This window comes from Benincasa hispida, chromosome 1 (assembly GCF_009727055.1).
Source record: "Benincasa hispida cultivar B227 chromosome 1, ASM972705v1, whole genome shotgun sequence".
NCBI lineage: Eukaryota > Viridiplantae > Streptophyta > Magnoliopsida > Cucurbitales > Cucurbitaceae > Benincasa > Benincasa hispida.
The window spans coordinates 60,388,412-60,409,451 of NC_052349.1; the positions used below are offsets into that span (position 1 = coordinate 60,388,412).

Here is a 21,040-nt window from a genome sequence, read left to right on the forward strand (position 1 = left end):
CCACAATGGGACCATAAATTTAATTATGGAAAAATAGTGTCTCGGAGTTGTAAATTGATAATGTTGACGTGGTGGTTATTAAATTATTCCATAAAATATTGGGGGCAAGATTTGTTCTTAAGAGCTCGTTTTGAGACTTCGAAAAGCCACTTGGACGTGACTATTGGAAAATGAAACCAAACATTTAAATATTTATTTCACTTTATCTTTTAATTCTTTATTAACCAAATGGATCTAAACTTTTTCATTCACACATCTATATTACTACTTTAAAATTACGTTCAATTATATATACTTTAATTTTTCCTTTTCTTCTTCTTTTTTTTTTTTTTAAAAAAATGAAATACGTGTCGATTTGAGTCTTCTTGTATACACCGAAGTTAATTTCATAGTTGTCGCTTGATTTCGTTTATTAAAATATATTGTTCTTAATGAAACTATCAAGTTTAAAATTTTAAGTCGATAACAATCTCGATAAATTATAGATTTAACTCCTTAACAACATGCCTGTTTAGAGATTAAACTTTGAAAGGTTTTAATTACGTTTTAAACTTTGAATTAACATATCTATTTAGTTTAAGTCATTAACCTTATTTATGAGATGTTTATATGATATGTCTATTATATGAATTTTGATTGAATTGACATGATGACAGTAAATAGTTGTATAAGCTTAAGGCGGATTCGTGATTGATTTTAAAATGATCATTTTTGTCATTTTGAAAATTACTATAAAACGTACTTTTAACGATTCAAAGCCAATAGTGATAAAATGAAATTGCATTTAAAAGTGTCACATTTAAATATCAAATTAATTTCAAGTTATCAAAGACATGACAAAAGTGATTTTAACAATAATTTTAAAATCACTCCTAAATATATTCTTAAAATTAATAATACAATTACATCGAAAGTCAATGAATTGATCTCCCACTTTCGAAAGGGTTGAATTTAAAAGAAAAAAAGATACATACTAAATTAAAGAAAAAGAAAAAAAAAATCTTAAGCAAGTAAATATCTTATTTTTGAAATAATGCAAGAGATTACATCTTTTAAAAAATGATTTTGAATACTTTTATGAATTTTTATCCATTATTTCTTAAATATTTATTGATGTCAGAGTAATATTTTAGAATTTGATAGCTGGATCAGTATCAATATTTAAGTCTTTTGTTGTAGACTTGAGTGAAATGTTGCAAAAGCAATATTCAATTTATAAATTAACCAATAGAAACATGACATGTCAAATAAATCTAATTGATGGATGAAATTAATGCTCTGCTATTGTAATCCCACTTTATATAAGTTGTTATTATGAATAATATAATATAGTGTTCATTAATTTAATATGATAGATGTAACAATTAATATATGTGTAGGGTGACATCATTGTTCTTTCTTTTTTTTCAAAAAAAAAAAAATTGGAGAGTTAGGATATCAAAATGGTCCTCTTTATCATTCCAAGAATTTGAACAAATAAATTATAAATAATTTGAATAATTGAATTGAATTTGGTGACTATTATTGGTAACATTCTTTTTATGGAATTAAAAAGCTACCAAAACTCATAATCAATAATATTTTTATTTTAAATGGTATAATTATTAAAAATATTTTTAAATATAATAAAATATCATGATAAACAGTCATTTTCTTATATTTGAATAATTCTAATATTTTTTTCATAATTTTCTTTTATATATTATTTTATTATTGAACTTAAACTTAATCTTATATGATTAAATCATTGGACTCATATCATGGTAATTTTTATTTTAAATTTCTGAAAGAAATTTTATATTTAAAATTAACTAACATGATGGAGATTACAATTATAGTAACTATTAATTAACTAGTTATTGATTAACTTTGTAATATTTTAACATGTTAGGCTACTTGTCCTCTTAGCAAGTGACATTTGAATAAATTAAAATAAAAACTCTTCTTTTTTAGAAAAAAGGCCCCAAAAAAAATTTAAACTTTATTTTAGTTCTTAAGCTTCTATTTTTATTCTATTTTTTATCCGTGTACTTCAACCTATTATAGTTTTTTTTTTTTTTTAATCACAACCTATTATGTTTTTTTTAAAGAACAACTTATTATGTTTATTTTGTTAAATGCAAAATATTTCAGTATGTTCTTATAAATTTATCAAAATTAGTATAAATGTGTATTTTGCATATTTACAAAATTAGTAATTATATTTATTTACAATAATAACAAATATTTGAAGTGACATACAGTAGCATCAATTTTCAAAATGATTCACGTTTATGTTAATTATTTTGATTTCATTTGATAATCATTTAGTCCGGTTTAATAACCATTTAGTTTAATAACTATTTAATTTTTTGTTTTTGTTTTTAGAAATTAAGTTTATAGACACTACTTTCACCTTCAAATTTATTCATTTGTTATCTATTTATTTTTATCAATGATTTAAAAAACAAAGTTAAATTTTAAAAACTAAAAAAAAAAAAATAACCTATAAAATTTGTTTGTTTTTAGAATTTAGCTAAGAATTCAACTATTATATTTAAAAAAGATGCAATTCATGATAAGAAATAAGAGAGAATGTGCTTAATTTTCAAAAACAAAAAACAAAAAACGAATTGGTTATCAAACAGGGGCTTCGTTTTTTGTTTTTGAAAATTAAGCCTATAGATATTACTTTCACCTTCAAACTGTTTCCTTTGTTATCTATTTTTTACCAATGGTTTAAAAAATCAAGCTAAAATTTGAAAACTTAAAAAATTAGTTTTTAAAAACTTGTTCTTATATTTAGAATTTGACTAAAAAGTCAACTATTTTTCTTAATAAAGATATAAATCATTGTAAAAATTGGGAGAAAATAAACTTAATTTTTAAAAATAAAAAATAAAAAGTAAAATAATTACCAAGTGGAACCTTAATAAATGATTTATCAAAATAAGTTAATAATCTTATATATGAAATTTAAGTACACTAAAAAATATTTGAAAATTAAAAAAAATATATTTAAAAATTAGAGGACCAAAAATGTAGTCCAAAACGAGAAAGAATGTCTCAACTATATTGATAAATTAGATGAAATCACATAGTTGTAAAGCAATTATTCTTGCTTTTTTTCTTTCCTATAAAAATATCATAATTGTTCTTTAAAAAAACGCAATTTGGATTTGTCAGCCTTTTTGCTTTCCTTTCAAATATCCATAATCTAAGTTATGTAGAATCACTATGAATCTTGTTAAGATTTTCTGATTATTCTAAATAAATATCACAAAAAAGTGCATTGTTTCAAGTGATGTGTTTAAAAAATTAGATGACTTAAGTTATGTGTTTAAATAGATTGAACTAATTTAAAATTTATGGGTTTGAAAAAATATTTGATTTTCATATGATATAATTATGTAGGCATAAATCTTCTCTCTTTTTACTTCCATAGAAAAACTAAAAGTAGAATTATAAATAAAATCACGTTTTTTTTTAATTCTAACGTAAGAATGAGAGAATTTAAACCTTTAACATTGAGTCGATGATATATTTTGATATTATAAATGGTTTAACAAATTGAAGTCAGCTTGCTACTAAAAAGAACTATGTGCATCTCAATACGGTAATAAATCACATACATTCTGACGATCAAGTTAGTCTCGTGTGATGAATAGCTTAATAGTATAATAGTAACAAATTCAATGTGCCATAGACAAATGATTTTCATAGCTTATATATCACTTAGTCTTACATAATTGAAATTCAGGCTCATCATTGTCCTATTTGTAACTTTTGAAGTTGTTGGACCACTCGGTGGTAATTATACCATCATCATTTAAATCTATAATTGACCTTTTAAGTACCTTGTCCATTCAATTCTTAGTGTTATATATATCTTTTATGGATCATGTGTTAAAAATTTGAATGGCTCCCATAAATACATACTTGTGGGTCGGTCTCATAGGAAAAGGCCGAGGCAGCGACACAGTTTACATGTAGATCGACCATTGTGTGCATACTTGACCAACCTATAGACCTCCTATGGACTTGGTCCTCGATCCCCTCGCGTTTCAGTTATCCCTTTTTGTCTTTAAGCTTTATATCTTTGAGATTTGGCTTTTCCTATTTCGATAAATCTATTCATAACAGAATATATTCCATCTAGTTGAACTATGTTGAGTTGCCAAAAATTAAATTATCGTATTTTAAAACATGCATGAGAAAAGTAAAATTTATTATTTACCAAATTTATCTATGCATAAAATTACCGTGCCTTTTATATTGATCGAAATTTGTAATTTATAAATCTTAAATTTGCCCATCAAATATGTATATATGTTTTATTGTCATATTTATTACAGTTAATATCTATATATATAGATACAATAATATCTAATTTTTAGTATAATTATTGGAAAAAAAAACTTATCACAATACATTTGACCATGATAGTTTATAGCTAGCAATTGTTTATTGTTGACAGAAACATATTGTCATTTAAAAACTAATTAAGACAGTGTTAGAAAATGCTATGAAATCTCAATTTTCTTGTAGTGTATAAGTTCAACAAACTCAAATTTGTCAGTATATTTTCTTTTACTTTTTGGAAAGACAAGAGGACACAAGTTAAACAAATTCAAACCTATATAGGTAGGTTTTATAAATTTAGTTATTTTGTTCTCCGGGCACAAATTTTAGGGTGCATTTGGATTAATTTTTTAAATGTTAAATTTTGATTTTGAAAAAAATTAAGTGTTTGGCGACCACTAAAAATAACTTTTGAAATATATTTTAACTAGATTTTATCAAAGGAGTTCAAATAAAAATGAGTTTTTTAAAAAAATATTTTTTTTCTCTAATCAATCAAAACATGTCTTTAATAAACCCGAATCAAGAGTGTGCTCAAAGCATCTAATTAATTTATTATGAAAATGTTCATAGAAAAATTGAGGTTAATTTAAAAAGCGATTCCAAACAGTTTTTTTTTTTAAGAGAATTATTCAAAACGTGCTTGGAATCTTGAGCCAAACAAGTTGATTTATTATACACTTAGAAGTACATTTGAATTTCTAAACCAAATTTTACAAATAAAAACAAATTATGCAAAGAAAGTTTGTTTCTAAATGATATGCGTAAATCAATAGCTTTAGTAACAACACACCTTTCTCCCTAAATGATATGCGTAAATCAATATCATGTATGAAGAAAATTTGTTTCTAAATTCAAGATTTGATCACCCCAATATAAATAGTTGGATGAATATACTAATTATATAATCTTAACAAAAAGTTTAAACACATATATGCAAAGAACGTTGCTCATGGCCTTTAACTCCAAAGGACTTCAATTTTATTAAAATATCATAAAAAACGAACCTCATTTTTGTTACAACCAAAATGCTTTTAAGCCTTCAAAACATAACATAAATCCAACCACATAAAAAAGATTCAAGGATCAAAAAGTTACATTGTAAAGGACAATAAATCTAAGAATAATTCACATCGTCGTCCATGTATAATTAAAATTTCATTAAAAGTCGGAATTGTAGTTCGATTAATTGATGTTTGTCTTGCTTTAAATAAAAGTTGGAATGTATTATTCGTGTTCATTTAATACAACTTGACTTCATTATGCAAGTTTGTTTAACTTAAACTTGTCATAAATGAAGCTTGAATGCATTAAATATAAATTTGTATCAATGTTCTTCTTGGCGTAAACCAGAATAAACTCACATTGAAAAGTATTGTGAATAATATGAAGGAATCGAATGTTTGTTGAAGCGATTGATTGCTTTTACATCGAATTTTATATGGATAAAACATTTAGAATATTGAAGAAACTATGTTGAAATTTACAAGGCTAAGCATAGAATTTATGAAAAGAGTAACAATTACTTTTGAAGAACTCTTTCTTTCAGCAATGTGATCTCTTCCAACAAATTAATCTCCATCTTAATGAAAACGCTTTTAAAAGGTCTTCCTGGCTATGTCTCTTTGCAAGAACCGACCGGTGGGAGTCTTGTTAAAAGATTAAGGGAGTTTGTGAGAGAGTAAAAGGTAAGTCTTAGAGAACTTTTCTGTATTTGAGAATAGAGAGAAGAGGAGAGCTTTTGGAGAAAATCTAAAAAATCCATCTTCCATAATAACTCCCATCTCGGATTTAAGGTAGGAAAATTAACTCCCCACTTCCCCTTCATTAAGAGGAAATTAATTAATTAATTTGATTAAATATTTCATATTTAATTAAATAAAAATTTAAATCATATTCAAATGTATATTTCTCTCTTAATCTATAGTTTTAATATGAATCACATTCATATGAATTTATAATCTATAATTTTAATAGGAACTTTATTCATATTAATTTAATATTTGAGTCACATTCAAATTTTAACTATATATAAATATATTATTATATAATTACTTATGAATATGAAAATTTTAAAATTTGAATCATATTCATAAGTAGTTATATAATAATACATCTATATATATTATATTTGGTATTAATCATATTATATATAATTAATATATGTTTTTTTAATCTAATTTGAACAATTCAAATTATTCCTTCAAAATTTTGATCCTTGTTAATCTATTGTGGGCTAGTAAAGAGACCTAATGGACCTACAGATTATAAACATCAGTGATTCGAGATTAATTAATTAAACTATTTAATTAATTAATTAACATTCATTAACTATGAGGTAGACCACTATAGACCCATAGTTGTATTCTTATGCACTATAGAACATATTACGTCCATGGATGTAATAACTATATGTAAGTTGATCTTTCACGAGTTGTTTGTAATTACAGCTGTGTCAAATGTCTGTTTTACCCCTATAATTATATATGTATCTTTAAGTACCATTGATCTTTTAATGAACAATTTATTTATGGTTCAACCATAAACTAAGTTTCTCTCGGGTGCATTGAGACAATGGGGTCCCATTGTTCAAGTCCAAGAGTTAGCACTTAAGTGAAACACTCATCTACTTACCCTATACGGAAAGGAACGAATTCCATCTTATGAAATTACATTCCAAGCTCCCTATTTGGCCAAATCCCAAAAATGGAAGACATATGGTGGCTCGGGCCACTCTCACCCATACAAATCAAAGGACAAGCCCTCACAAGCAGAAATTCATAACTCACTCAGGATTAATTTCAAGTTATTTATGATCATTCTGTGAAATATTAATCTTTTCAACTAACGGATTTACAAAGAGAGATTAATTATTTTGCAGTCCAGTCTTATACAAATTCTTTGAATAGGATACTCCACTCACATGTTTTCACATGAACAGTTTAGATCATATCGTTTGTAACAATTACAAAGTGGATCGTATTTATAGTGTTACCAAGATAATCTACCTAATCTTATTCATATACTATATACCCTTTGAGTTATTACTTGAACATGATTTACGTGTATATCAACCACATACGGTTCAAGATTACATATAATAGTTTTAGATTTTTACTATAATAGATAATTCATTATTATATATTTGATAAAATAATCAAATAGTATATTAAATAACTAATTAACTAGAGATTTTGGGGCACAAATCCCAACCATTCATATCAATTATACTTTTAAAAGTCATGCAAACTTCCATTTTACTTACAAAAATTATAAACCTTACTATTGACTACTTTTTTTTTTTTTTATATATCATTCTATTTCTAATTGTCCTTTTTTTTTTGGGGCTCTTATACTTCCAAATCTCTTCTAGATACTAAAGTGCATTGGCATTAAGGATGAGGTCATGAACATATGGTTGGCTATAATTACCTTTCCTAAATTTTCTTATTTTCCAAATAATATAATTAAGAAAAATAAGAATGAGTACAAATCATCAAACCAAAATAACAATAAAGAGTAAGAATAATAATAATAATAATAATAAAATTAAATTTCTTCACATGTTGATATTTTCATTGATACTTTCGTTGTTCACATGTTCAACATCAATATAAAAGAGAATCAAAAGATCAGAAAAAAAAAAAAACTAATAAAACATAACAAAAATATCTATAACCTCTTGGCATGTCAAAGATAAATATATTGATATTTTTATAAAATTGAAACTTTGATATTTTCATCAAAAAGACATTTAAAACCTTACTGATAACGTTACTCTAAAAATATTACTAATAAAAAGTAGCTCTAACGACTTTTACCCATAAAAGAATCTCATTCAACTATAAATAATAGTTAATTGAGAGTATTTGAGTTTGAAATAATAGTTAATTGAGAGTATTTGAGTTTATTAATTATTCAATTAGTTAAATGAGATGAAATTATGGTTGAATTGGAATAAATTATGATGTAAATTATGATAAAGGTAGAATATATATATATATATTAGAAATAAGGTTTCCCTTTTTAGTTGGTCAAAAAGGGGAGTTTTGTGTAAATGTATCTAAAAGAAAATTCGTTGCGTTGGTCGGCTAAGTATTCGGATTTGAGAGGAAAATATTGATTTCCATTTAAGGAAATTTGAGTTCCGATTTGCTGAGGTAATTTCAAATTTCCAAATATATATAATGGAAAAGAAGTTGATGATTGAGAGAAATTGTGAAAAGACAGAGAATGCCATTGGGGAGAATTTGGCCATACATTTCATTTCCATTATTATTAGTTTTTTTTTTTTNAGAAAAATTTAAAAAATAATAATAATAAATACTAAAATGATTGAAAGTACATAGCTGGGGATGAAAATGGAGGCAAAATGTCAATGATGGAGACCAAAGATAGGACTGGACTGGTGCCAAATACATTATTTATAATTGTTTTTTTATGTCCATTTTTATTTTTGTTTTAAATTATCTCTTTATATGGATTTCATCTAAAAAATTAATCGGTTATAACGCCTAGCTTTTTTCAATATGAGATCTTAATATGTTCCTTCAAAATTGTGAGGTCTTTTTATATTGTTCTTTTTCTGACACTCGCATGTTACCTGTAACTTTGGTGATGTCAATGTGATTTGTAGCGCTTGAGGCTTCAAGGTGCCAGTCCAAGCATGACTCGATTATTTTCTAATATTTACCAACTCGATTGGTTGACCTAGAACTCGAGGATCTGACTTTTTCCTTTGAGACTTGTGCTTTCTCATGTCATCACCCAAATTTTCTTAAGCTTGAGCTCGCTCGTGGACTTTTAGGTCTTGGATCAATTGTCAACATATTTTATTAAGATTGTAAGATTCCTTGATTTCTGTGTGAAATCCTCAATAAAAATAAGCAGTCATATTAATAATAGATCATAAAGAAATTTACTCAATTAAAATCAAAATTATTTTAAATATATCAATATATTCTTTTTAGTTCAATAATATGTGGAGTTAACTTTTTAGTCAATGACACATATCTTATGTCAGTTCAACTATATTAAATTTGGATGAAACTTTAACACCTCATGTGTATTTGGCTCAAGGATTCAACAATATGAGTTGTGAAGTAGAGTTGTGAACTTCACTCATTGTTTGATTCAAAGAGTTTATGGGTCCCACTACTAAAAAAACATTAATTTTATAACTTATTAACTCCTTAAATCGTTAGTCTCACGAATTCATAACTTCCTAGATTTTATAATTCCTTTGAACTTATTATTTCATTCTTGTCGTGAACATTACATCAGGTGCTATTTGATAGTTTTGTTATTTTCAAATTTCAAAATATATCTCTAACTTTTCTCTTTTTGTATTATATATTTCAATTTTCAACAAGGAATAAGACATTCTTCTTCTCGATGTTTTCTAAAATTATAAATTCACAATTAATGTTTATACATTTTAGTTTTCAATAAGGAACTAAAAATAAAAATAATCATAAAAATAAACGATTTCTGTTTCTTGAAGAAAGGTTAAGAACAAAGAAACGAGTAATAATGATAATTAAAAAGAAAATGTTGATATTAAACAAGGCGTAGGGTGTGGTGATCATATCTTAATCTCAAAGCTTCCTCTTTCTTTCCATTCATATCCGAATTTCATTCCACACACTCTCTATTAGTATTAATCAATTAATTAAATTGATTAATCCTCATAAGCAAATAAACAATCAAAGACACCACGAGGGAAGTCTCAACAACATGAAAACTAAGCTCAATCGAGACTCCAATTCAACCTAATCATGTCATGAGGGCAATTATTATGTCACACGTTCCAAGGGCGAAATAGAGTTAAACGACTATAAGAATCATTCAATGCTTACTTCGAAGTTAAGGTGTCTATCAATGGGACGGTAGATATGGACAATTTTTCATGCTACCTTCACTTATTGTGTGTCACGTCAACTCGTTTTTGACATTAATGTGAGGTCCATAAATATTTATGAAGATAAATTTATAATGTGAATAAATAGAGTATAGTACTAGAAAAATTTCCATATTCAAGTTTTGTTCGATAATATGATATTAAATTTACCTTCACTTATTAGCTAAGTTTTTTGGTTGATTTAACAAGTTCTCCTTTCTTATATTGATTATTGATCATCTTTCTAAATAAATATGTACAATTGTCTTGTACTAGTTATTTTCTTCTTGAGATATTCTTTCTTATTTCTGTGGAGGCTCATTTAGAGTTGGGGAAATTTTCATACATAATTGAGATAGTCATACATCGTAATCTTGTCATCGAATCTTTTTTTTTAAAAATAATAATAAGATTAAATTACAAGTTTAGTATGTATGTGACTAATAAGTCCTTAAACTTTAAAAAATATTTGAACTTTTAACTTTGTAATAGGTCTCTAAACTTTAAAAGCGGAACTAGAAACTCATATTTTTGTTAAATAGATCAATGGCATATTCGACACTTTATAAGAAGTGACAAATACATTACATAAAATACAATTTTGTGTCTAATAAGATGCTAAATTTTAAATTTTATGTCGAATAGATTTGTAAATTTTTTAAAATGTCAAAGACGTCGATGATTTATTAGACATAAAATTATAAGTTCAAGGATTTATTACATATAAATTTGAAAATTTTAGACACTATAAAACGAGGTGGACCTATGGGCATAAAATTAAAATTTCATTAACTTAGTAGATGCTTTTTGGGTCGTTAATAGTCATTATAGTCTACGAAATATAATTGTCGGTAGGTTATAATAGTTTATGTTTGAAGTGTAGATTATTTTAATCTAGGTTATAATAGTTTATGTTTGGAGTGGATATTATTTTAATATAGGTTATAATAGTTTATGTTTGGAGTGTAAACCGTTATAATATAAGTAGAAAATAGTAAACACTATAATAAAAAGAAAATGAGATTGAGTGAGAAATAGTAAATATTTTAACAAATAGTAAGCATGGTAATAAAGAGAAATTAAAATAGTAATACTATAGTTAATTGTAGATTATAATAGTTAAAAATATCAACGGTTATAATTTGAAACTCAAACATGGAGTAAGTTATTAATAGCCTATTCCACCCAAACATTTAAGGAGCGTCTCGGATAAGGAGTTAGTTATTATGTCCTAGGTTATTGTAGTTGAGTTATAATAGTTTGTGTTTGGGTATAAATTATTTTAATTTAGATTATAATAGTATGTGTTTGAGGTATAAACTATTTTAGTTTGAGAAGGAAATAGTAAACACTAAAACAAAAAATAAAAAAATGAAAGTAAAATAATAAAAACTATAGCAAATAGTAAATATTTTAACAAATAAAAATTTTGAAATGGTGTTTGACTATAGGTAATTAGAGAATACAAAATAATATTTACGATAACAAAAAGTGATTATTATAATCTTAAAATAGTTCTTGTCCCAAACATGTTCTTGCTTAAATTGTGTCCATGGTCAAATAGGATATTTCCTAAACTTTATTTCATGGTCAATTTTTGTGAAAAGAATCCAGTTATTGCTTGTTTAGATTTTTTACAATTTTACCACTAGTCGAACTTTCTTAATCTATATTTGTGATCATATTTCACTTTTCCTATATTGGGATCCTTAATTTAGAGTAATTTTTTTTCTTTTGTATTAATTACATATCATTATTTTCGTTATTATTATTATTATTATTATTTGCAAATGAATTTTATATTTTATCGCAAATGATCTTAATTAATTTAGTATATTTACTTTTATTTTGACAATACAACACAAAAACAATTTTGTTTGCTCTTGTAGTCATATATTTAGACATAACGGCTATTCTGTGATACATATTGTCTGATAGATTTATGTATTATGTTTATACATATATTATGCTATAGAATCCAAATTTAATATAATGTCGATATAAGTGCAATATAAGTTTTCATGTATTTACTACTAATCATCCTTCATATCATTTCTATTCCTCTTCTCATTCACATGTTCTTCACCCAATAAATTAAAAAAAAAAAAAAAAAACTATTCCACTAATTTTGGAATAGACTACAAATTTTCTTTTCACTAACATTTTAAATTAAACTAGAAAAAAATAAAATGTAATATTGCAACATTTCTCCACATACAATAGGAACAAAATTGAAAATACCAAAAATATTCTTATAAAAGAGGATTCACAAAGAAGATGCTTTCCGACACGTCGTTCCACTTCCACCGATACATTTTCAGCCACCCTTCTTCGCCACGTGCACTTGATTCGTTGGGCCTACCTTAGGCCCAAATGAGTATTTCGCCTCACCAGTAAGCCCAGAATTATAAGGCAAATCACAACTATAAAATTAATTCGAGAAAATTAACAAATTGGAGATCATTATCGTTACTCACTCACCCAAAAAAAAAAAAAAAGAAAGAAAGAAATTTGGGAGAAATTAATTTACTCTTTTTTAGGAAACAAATTAAGTTCCCATAATATAAAATATTATGTAATTCTCATAGGTTCCAGATCCATGATAATTACAAATCGTCATATACCCTCTAAATTTCTTCTTGTTTGGGTTAGGATCAGGTTGGATGAATTTCCAATTACTCGGTTTTTCTTAGAAAAAGTAAAATGTTAATATGTAAAAGTTTTATTTAATTATTTTCATATATTAAAAAAATTAGCTAACTCAATTTTAATTTATACAAAAAAAAAATTAAAATTAATATATGTATATATAATTGTAAGTAAAAACAATATACAATTTAAAATTAATAATAAGATTCAAATTGATTCGAGTTGATTTATATTATTTTAGGTGAACTCATCAATCAATCAAACCAATAAATTTTCATTTATTTGAACGCAATTCAACCCAAATGAGTTGGTTACTGGACCTTTTGAACACCTAGATGCAGTGTTAACATTAAGCATCAACCAATGCTTAATTTGAATGAATGCAGATGCATAAATATCTATACACATACATATAAATATATATATACACACGTGCCCATACCTTACCATGTCTTGAATTAGAATGATGCCAACATAATCACATTCCAAGTTGCCTCATTCTGCTCTGTTCATCATCAGCCTTCTGTACGATCGAACTTGGAGAATCAAACATCCAAGCCAATTGACAACTCCATATATGAAAAATGATGAATCAGATGCCGTCAGTGAGGTTTATACTTTATTTTACAGTCAACTCCTAGAATCGAAAGAATCGATTCAAAGAAAGGTTGGAGAATATGAGTTCGGTGGTTGCGACGACAACAATGGAGGCAAAAAAACAGGGGAGAAAATGAGGCGTAGAGGCAAAAAGGGCAAAAACAAAGGAGCAAAGACTGATGAGGTTGAAGGCGATGCAGTGCAGCTACCAAAGAAAAGGAAGAGATAAACCTGCATAACGAAAGTTCTTCCACTGCAAATTCTGAGCCCGGAGCACAAAACAACATGATATCATAGCCTAGAAAATTAGCAGAACAATAGGACCGAAGAACAGTTTCAAACTTAGCCGCCAAATAACAAGCATCTTATCATCACCCCTCTGAATATTTTAAGCACTGGACTCGCTGAGAAGTTTGGTTAGTCCTAAATATTCAACCCATGCTTTAAAAGGAACTGAATGATCCTTAGCAGCCTCCAAGAGGAGCCTCCAATTAACTCCATCATTTCCAAGTGGACACAAAGGGGGCCTCTATTTATTATTATTAGTCAGGAAGGTTATAACTAAGAAGTCGAGGATTAAAATTACTTGAGGAGAAACATATTACAACAAAAGAAAATAGTAATGATAAAAATATATATAACGACTTTAAAAAGATTAGAAAAGATAATATTAACAAAGGTGAAGTATAAAACATAAGGCTAGTGCCAATCAGTAGGTCCTTACTACATAAAACAACTAAGAGGGGGGAGGAAAGAAGAAAAGGTAGAGAAAAAAGAAAAAGAAAAAAAAAAACAAGGGAAAAGAAGAATGAAAAACAGTAAAAGGAAATGAAAAGGGTTTGTCGGAAAATGGTATCAAAGCCAAATAAGCCCAAATGAAGCTCTTAACAGAAACTCTCCCAAAAGTACAGAATCATTCATCCACAAGTTCAGCAGCACCTCAAACGCAAATATGGATTCCCAAGCATCTAAAAGAAATAAGACAACGCAAACTAATAATCTGGCCTGTAAAATGAATACTCCCATCAAAACAATGAAGTTGAAGATCCAAATAAGAAAAATGAAACAAGAAACAAGAAATCAAAGAAAGAAAAAAGGAAAAAATAAAATAAAATAAGAAAAGGAAAAGACCAAAAACCAAAAACAGATCCACAGTATTCTTGTTGACTGAAATACAACAAAATCAACAGTTCCCCAAACAGCTCCAATCAGAAGAAGCATAGCAAAAGAACGACCATCAAAAGGAAACATAAGAATAAGTCCAGTGAAGTGTACTATTAAAAAAATAATCCAAAAGAAATAATTGAAAATAATGGGGAAGTGAATAAGTCGCGGAATAAAAAGACTGAACCAAATTGGCTAATTAAAAGACAAGCACCATATGATGGGACAGATTTAAGTATTTGTGACCATAAGGAAAATTAACAATTAATAAATAAAATAAAAATAAAAATAAAAATTTGATGAAGTGTTTTCTGGTCATTAGTAGAAGTCGAAGACTCAAAAGGAACACAAAATTTCAACCTGACATCACTTTTCAAATCATGAGAAGACAAGGAAAATTCTGTTGGAAAATAAATAAAAACATGTTATAAATCAAATTAGGCCAGAAGAAATCTAAGAACATGAGTGAAACAAGGAAGAAGTTTCTTTCGGGTTCGAGTGGAGGTGCAGTTAGGGTAGAGCTGTCTTTCAAGCTTAAGTATATCTATTGTGCGATGGATATTTTAGGCCTCTATTTGATAACTATTTTGTTTTTAGTTTTTGAGAATTAAACTTGTAAACCCTACTTCCACCAATTGATTTCTTTGTTCTATAATCTATCTTGTGTGTTTGAAAACCAAACCAAAATTTGAAAATAAATATTAAAAAAAAAAAATTCTAAAAACTTATTTTGTCTTTGAAATTTGCCTAGGAATACATATATATAGTTAGGAAAGATGAGAACGAAATTTGCCTGGGAATACATATATATAGTTAGGAAAGATGAGAACTATGGTAAAAAGTTGTAAGAAAACAAGCACAATTTCCAAAAACCAAATGGTTATCAAAGGGGCACTTTAGTGAATTAGATGGCAATATTTGGTAACCAATAAATTGAAATTTAAGTTGATTTTAAATAATTTTTTAACAAACATTTTAAAGTTGATTATCAAAAAAGTCATTTTAAAAGGATTAATAAGGAATCAGTTTATGGTAGTTCAGCATTTGGATGTGTGCACGTATAAAGGTAAAATAAAAATAAAAAAAATGAAGGAAAGGACAAACAAGGTCATATCAACTGAAAAGGGGCATTCAAAAGATTCAAAACAACACTTCGAAAAAAGAGCTCCAATAGTTTATTTTCTTAAAAAGAGAAAGGGAGGAAAATGACTGAAAAACTTATTAGAAGAAATATTAGAGAGAGGCCTTAATGTGAGTCCCCCCTTTGAACATCCTCCCAAAACCTCTTCCTATCTTGAATTTTCTTTTGTTCATATCCCCCAATAATCATCTCCTCCTATAAAATATCCTAATTCGAACATCAATGCCCAAGTAATGATAGGGTGCCAAATACCAATTCTTTTGTAATTACCTACTCCCCATGATTCTTCAAGATTTGGAGGCTCTTATGTGATTTGTTGCTCTTTTGGAAGAGGGTTCTCTCTTCCTCTGCTCTATAGGTTGTTTTGAGGTTTTGTTTTTCCTAATACATCCACAGGTTTCTTATCACCCAAAGAAAAAGAAAAAAAATCCATAAATAGAGCCCTACTTGATCCTGTCACAGAACACCCGACAGACCCTGCTTAAGGACCCATGGATCAAAACTGAGAGAGTGGATGAAAACAAATAAACACGCCATGAAGCAAGAGAAGCAACTGTCAATCACCAATTTTCGAGATCAATGGACACAGTGTGGATACTTTACAGTGAAATGTCCAGATTCACGACAGCTATAGCAGTCTCAAGTTCAACCATTTGCATCGCTGCCATACCTACCCTCCACCACCTTGAGATCCAGTGTAGTTGTCCGTGACAATGCCTTGTGCCCCCACACTTAAGCAATCACACCTTCTTACTCATTCTTGATCCCTCACTACCCAACAATGGCAAAACCAGAAGACCAATTTTTCGCCCCACTCTCTCAGCTTGATGTAGGTTGTTACGGGATTACATTATTATTATCTTTTATTTTATTTCAATTAGATGTTCAGTTTTGCCTATGTAATCTATTTATTATTATCTTTTACTTTGGTGGAAAGGAAACTAATATAACTAGTGCCTATTTCCCTTGGACAAAGGACTCCCTTGTGTGCACGATGGACAATACACATTATTTGACAATCAACAAAATAAAGGCAAGCCGATGCCATTTCTTAATATTCCAGCAACTGTTGATCGTATCTTGTTAATAATATGAGAGGTGCTCAGTGTACATAAAAAAGGGCAAAAAAATTTCATACTACATCAAACATCTCCCTCATATATCTAATAGATGTACCACTACCAGATTTACATTTGGATCAATCCTAAACCACCGCACTGCCTTTAGTAATAGGAAGTCCAATGATTGTTAAAGGTCTTATAAGAGCAGTATTTAACCATCACAAATCCTGGCTCCCATGTTTGTTAAAGACGACTTTGGGCCACTAAGAATTGTACTCTCTCGGCTATCTCCACCCCCATTCTGCAAGCAAAGTATCTCTCTCAAGATGGAACTTAGATGGATGAATTGGCACAGATCTCAAGAACAAAATAATTTACTACAAGACCTTATTTCTCCAAAACAATGTAGAGAGCTTTAAAGATTTAGAAAGCCTTACTCTGATTAAAATAGTAACAATAGAGAATCCTAATCCAAATTATTTGAACTATCATTAATAAGAAAATCCAAAGACTTGTTAATCTTAACTGCTTTGGTGTTCAAATGACTTTTGGGGGCTCAGTGTTACTTTATTATTTTTTTTAATATATAAACAACAACTTTCATGGAGAAAAATAAAAGAATACAAGGGTGTTAAAAAAAAAAAAGCCTACCAAAACACCCCTACTAAAGGAAGGAGTTCCAACTAAGTAAAATGTTACTGAGAGAATAGTTACAAAAAAGCTTCGAAATCGAAGCCCTAAGGGACGCACGAAACCTCACTAAGGACCAAACCTCGCAAGAGTCCTTGTCCCTGCCTCTGAACACTTTATTGTTCCTCTCTCCCCAAAATATCTCATATTACCACACACACCCCCACAAACCACAAAAAAAAACAGGCCTTTCTTGAAAAGATAGATGGAAGAGGAACTACCCGATTTTCGCTCGAATGCTCCTTTGGCCGACAATTCAAACATCATACTCCTGCAAAAAGCAACTCCATACAACCCGCACATACTGATAGTCCCAAAGGAGATGATCCGGATGTTCATCTGCCACCTTCTGACAGAGAATACAATAGAAAGGCATCACAAGTGAGTTCATCTTGCTAGCAAGCCTACTTGAAGTGTTCACCCGACTAAGCAAAACTTTCCAAGTAAAGAACCTAACTTTCTTTGAAATCTTAATCCTCCAAGCCACGTCAAAAACCCACTCCCTAATGGGGGAGGGATCCAACAAGAATCTGAAAAAGGACTTACAAGAGAATCCGTCACTAGGATTTGGATTCCAAACACGAACATCCCTCTCTAAAATGGGGGTGCAGTTGTTTTTGTATGCCTATCAAAGATGTTAGATTCATCGTGAATCTACTTGAACCTTACTCGAATCGCCCTATCTATCCTCTAAAGATGAAGTTTGATCTCAGATCCAATGGCAGGGACCTCCTTTCTCTCCATCAACACAATCAGCTTTTAGCGAAGATCTACTCTTTCATCACATGAGGACCAACGAGAAAAGCCTAAGAGTACCTAAAACATGATAATATTTTCCTACAACTCCTTTTAATGGTACTATGAGCCCAAATCAAAACCGAAGTACCCAACCAAATAATGTCAATTTGGTTGATTTGAGCAATGCAGATAGGCAGGTACAATTCATAACCAAAAATTAGTTAGGTATAACAAATTGGGTTGATTTGGTCAATTTGATTCCGTTCTTGTAAGCTTGGCAATCCATTTGGATGTTTTTTGGTCAATCATGCAGAAATTTTAGTCCTCCAATAAGTCAATTTGGATATCTTTGTTCTAAAATTGATAGGCCTGTTGGCTCTTAAGCATAAACTTTTACTACAATGGGAGTGGCATCTGCCTGCACCCCGTAAACATTATTTCTCCTAAAACCTCTTGCAACCCACAGCAACAAGCCATCCTCCTACAGTTACTAGATATAATTCATAACCCTCCTTTACCGAACTCTTTTTAAAGAAGTCCCTACAATTTATTTTCAAGTACTTTACTTTGATAACTCTACCAGACATCATAAACATATACAGATAATATGTGGGAAGTATTAAATAAAGGTGCCTAGGCCAGAGGTCATGACTACCTTTTGAGCAGGGCATATTTAACCATTTCTAAAGTAGTTTGATAACCATTTTACCAATAAGAGGATTGTAATAACCAATAAGAGGATTGCAATAATCTACAAATTCTCAGAATTACCACCTAATGGCCACCATAGGTATTTCATATACCAATCACCTAAACTAAATCACAATTATACACTTAGGCTTTTGTTGATGGCAGTCCTAACAGCACCCATCAATAATCTATATATATTAGCTATCACTGTAATCAATGCTATGCATTGAATGAACAGTTGAAACATATAAATGATATGCTTAAAGTGCAGTGAATAAAAAGAATATGAAACATCTCATACCACAAATGTGACGTGTATCCACCGAGAGACCCACCAGCCGCCTGACCTGATTCAGAAACCGTCTTACCAAGCATTGTGCTCGAGTAAATGTGCGGCAACCCCTTCAGTGATGACGAACCAGGCCCATAAGAGCCTAACAATGACGAAGCCCCAGCACTTAATTGGCTTAAGCCATACGACCCCCCACTATAACCACTCAAGCCTATCCCAGCCCCAACTGAACTACCAACCAGACCCACTTGACTCATAGGAACTACTCCCTGGTTCAACATACCACCTCCCAAAGCTGGACTCCCATATCCACCATACACAGGATTAAGGCTCGGATGTTGAGCAAACAATTGAAAATTTGGAGCTGCAGCCATGGCCGCCATAACCGGCGGCTGAGTCTGCCCCAGGATTTGCGCTGCCTGCGTGGAATTATGATTCTTGTTCTTCCCCTCAGACGCCCTCTGGCAGTGCAATTTATTCCCTTCGAACACTTTGTGTGGCTCCTCAAGAGCCCTCCTCGCGCCTTCATTCGTTCTATAAATAAAATTGGCATAACCCCTCGATTTCCCTGTCTCGGGATCGAACCCGATCGGACCCATCTCTATCTCTCCAAACTTCGCAAAGAACGCCCTAAGCCTCTCAGCATCCACATTATGGTGCACATTAGAAACATAAATCTTCCGCGGCCCAACCTCCTGACTTTGCGAGGGCGGCACTGAACCCACAGAAGCCAATTGACAGGAAGTCATCCGGTTATTAATCTTCTTCCTAGGTTCCTTCAACGCCTTATTCGCACCCTGCCGGGATTTAAACAAAATAAACCCGTAGCCCTTAGCCATCCCTGTGTTTTTGTCCATAACCACATTGCAATCTTCAATTTCACCAAAAGATTCAAAAACCGACGTTAGGGTTTCTCGGGTAGCGTCCCAACCAAGGCCATGGACGAAGATCTTGCGGTGAGAGACATCGCGGTCGGCAGCAGCTCGAATTTGGGCTTGGAGATTGGGGTCTTTGAGAGCGGAGGTGCAAATGAGCTCGATTAGTTGGGTCTTGGAGAAGGGTTCGAGGAGTTTGGGAAGATCGTCCAAATCGGAGTCGGAGGCGTCGTCGTGTGGTTGAGGGGGAACCGTATCTTCAAGCTCCTTCTTGGGTTTCTTATCGACCTTGTTTTCAGATTTCTTGACCAGCTTTCTTTTGGTGGTTTTGTTGGTTCCCTCCATTGGAGAACTACTGAGTCGGCTCTTCAGAAGAACAGGGGAAGAAGAAGAAACAAGGTTTCGGCGGACTGCCCCGAGTGTGAACGAAATTGGGAATATTAATAATTATAATAATATACTATATATATATATATTATTAATATATTGATGAAAATGAATAATAAAATATTTGTTATCAATTATCATGGAGAGAAATTTAGAAGAAAAAATAGCAAAAATCTTAATTTTTTTTATAGAAACGGATAGAAGTCCGTATTAGAAACAGATTGAAAATCCATCACTATAGATGCTAATAAAAGTCTGTCAGTATTTAATAGACGTTCATAGAAGTTTATAAGTGTTTATTAGTAGTTTTTTTTGCTATTTCTGTAAATAATTTAACATTTTTTCTATTTGAAAATTTGCCTTCTTTATAAATAGAAAAAAATATAATTTCCCTTCGTATACATTAATTTATGGTTTGTTTTTCTTTGAAGAATTACTTTATGGTATTTTTTTTTCATTTTTGAGTACACGGTAAATCACAAATTTGGTATGCATGTTATTTATTTATTATTAGTT

At 29.7% G+C, this 21,040-nt stretch overlaps 1 protein-coding gene across 8 annotated transcripts; it reads right to left on the minus strand.

Moving 5' to 3' along the window:
- Nucleotides 1–12,376: 12,376 nt before the first annotated feature.
- LOC120084714 (UBP1-associated protein 2B-like) lies at nt 12,377–20,563 on the minus strand. Of its 8 annotated transcripts, none has more exons than XM_039040541.1 (3): nt 19,272–20,563; nt 13,337–13,458; nt 12,377–12,663 (listed from the first exon to the last, which is right to left on the minus strand). In XM_039040541.1, exons 1-2 carry the CDS (start codon nt 20,480–20,482, stop codon nt 13,368–13,370), a joined length of 1,302 nt encoding a protein of 433 aa, XP_038896469.1. In that variant the 5' UTR covers nt 20,483–20,563; the 3' UTR covers nt 12,377–12,663; nt 13,337–13,367. The 8 variants fall into 8 exon arrangements, 6 of the variants coding, with proteins under 6 accessions (XP_038896469.1, XP_038896463.1, XP_038896458.1 ...); XM_039040535.1 differs by having other exon boundaries at nt 13,332–13,458; XR_005483761.1 differs by having other exon boundaries at nt 12,624–12,663; nt 13,332–13,412.
- Between the last annotated feature and the right edge of the window lie 477 nt (nt 20,564–21,040).

Coding starts and splice junctions, on each gene's coding strand:
- LOC120084714 (XM_039040530.1), bottom strand. CDS start 20,482: ATGGAGGGAACCAACAAAACCACCAAAAGAAAGCTGGTCAAGAAATCT. Junction 12,664..19,271: donor GGATACACGTCACATTTGTG/GTATGAGATGTT, acceptor TTAATTTTATAG/TTGTGATTTGCCTTATAATT.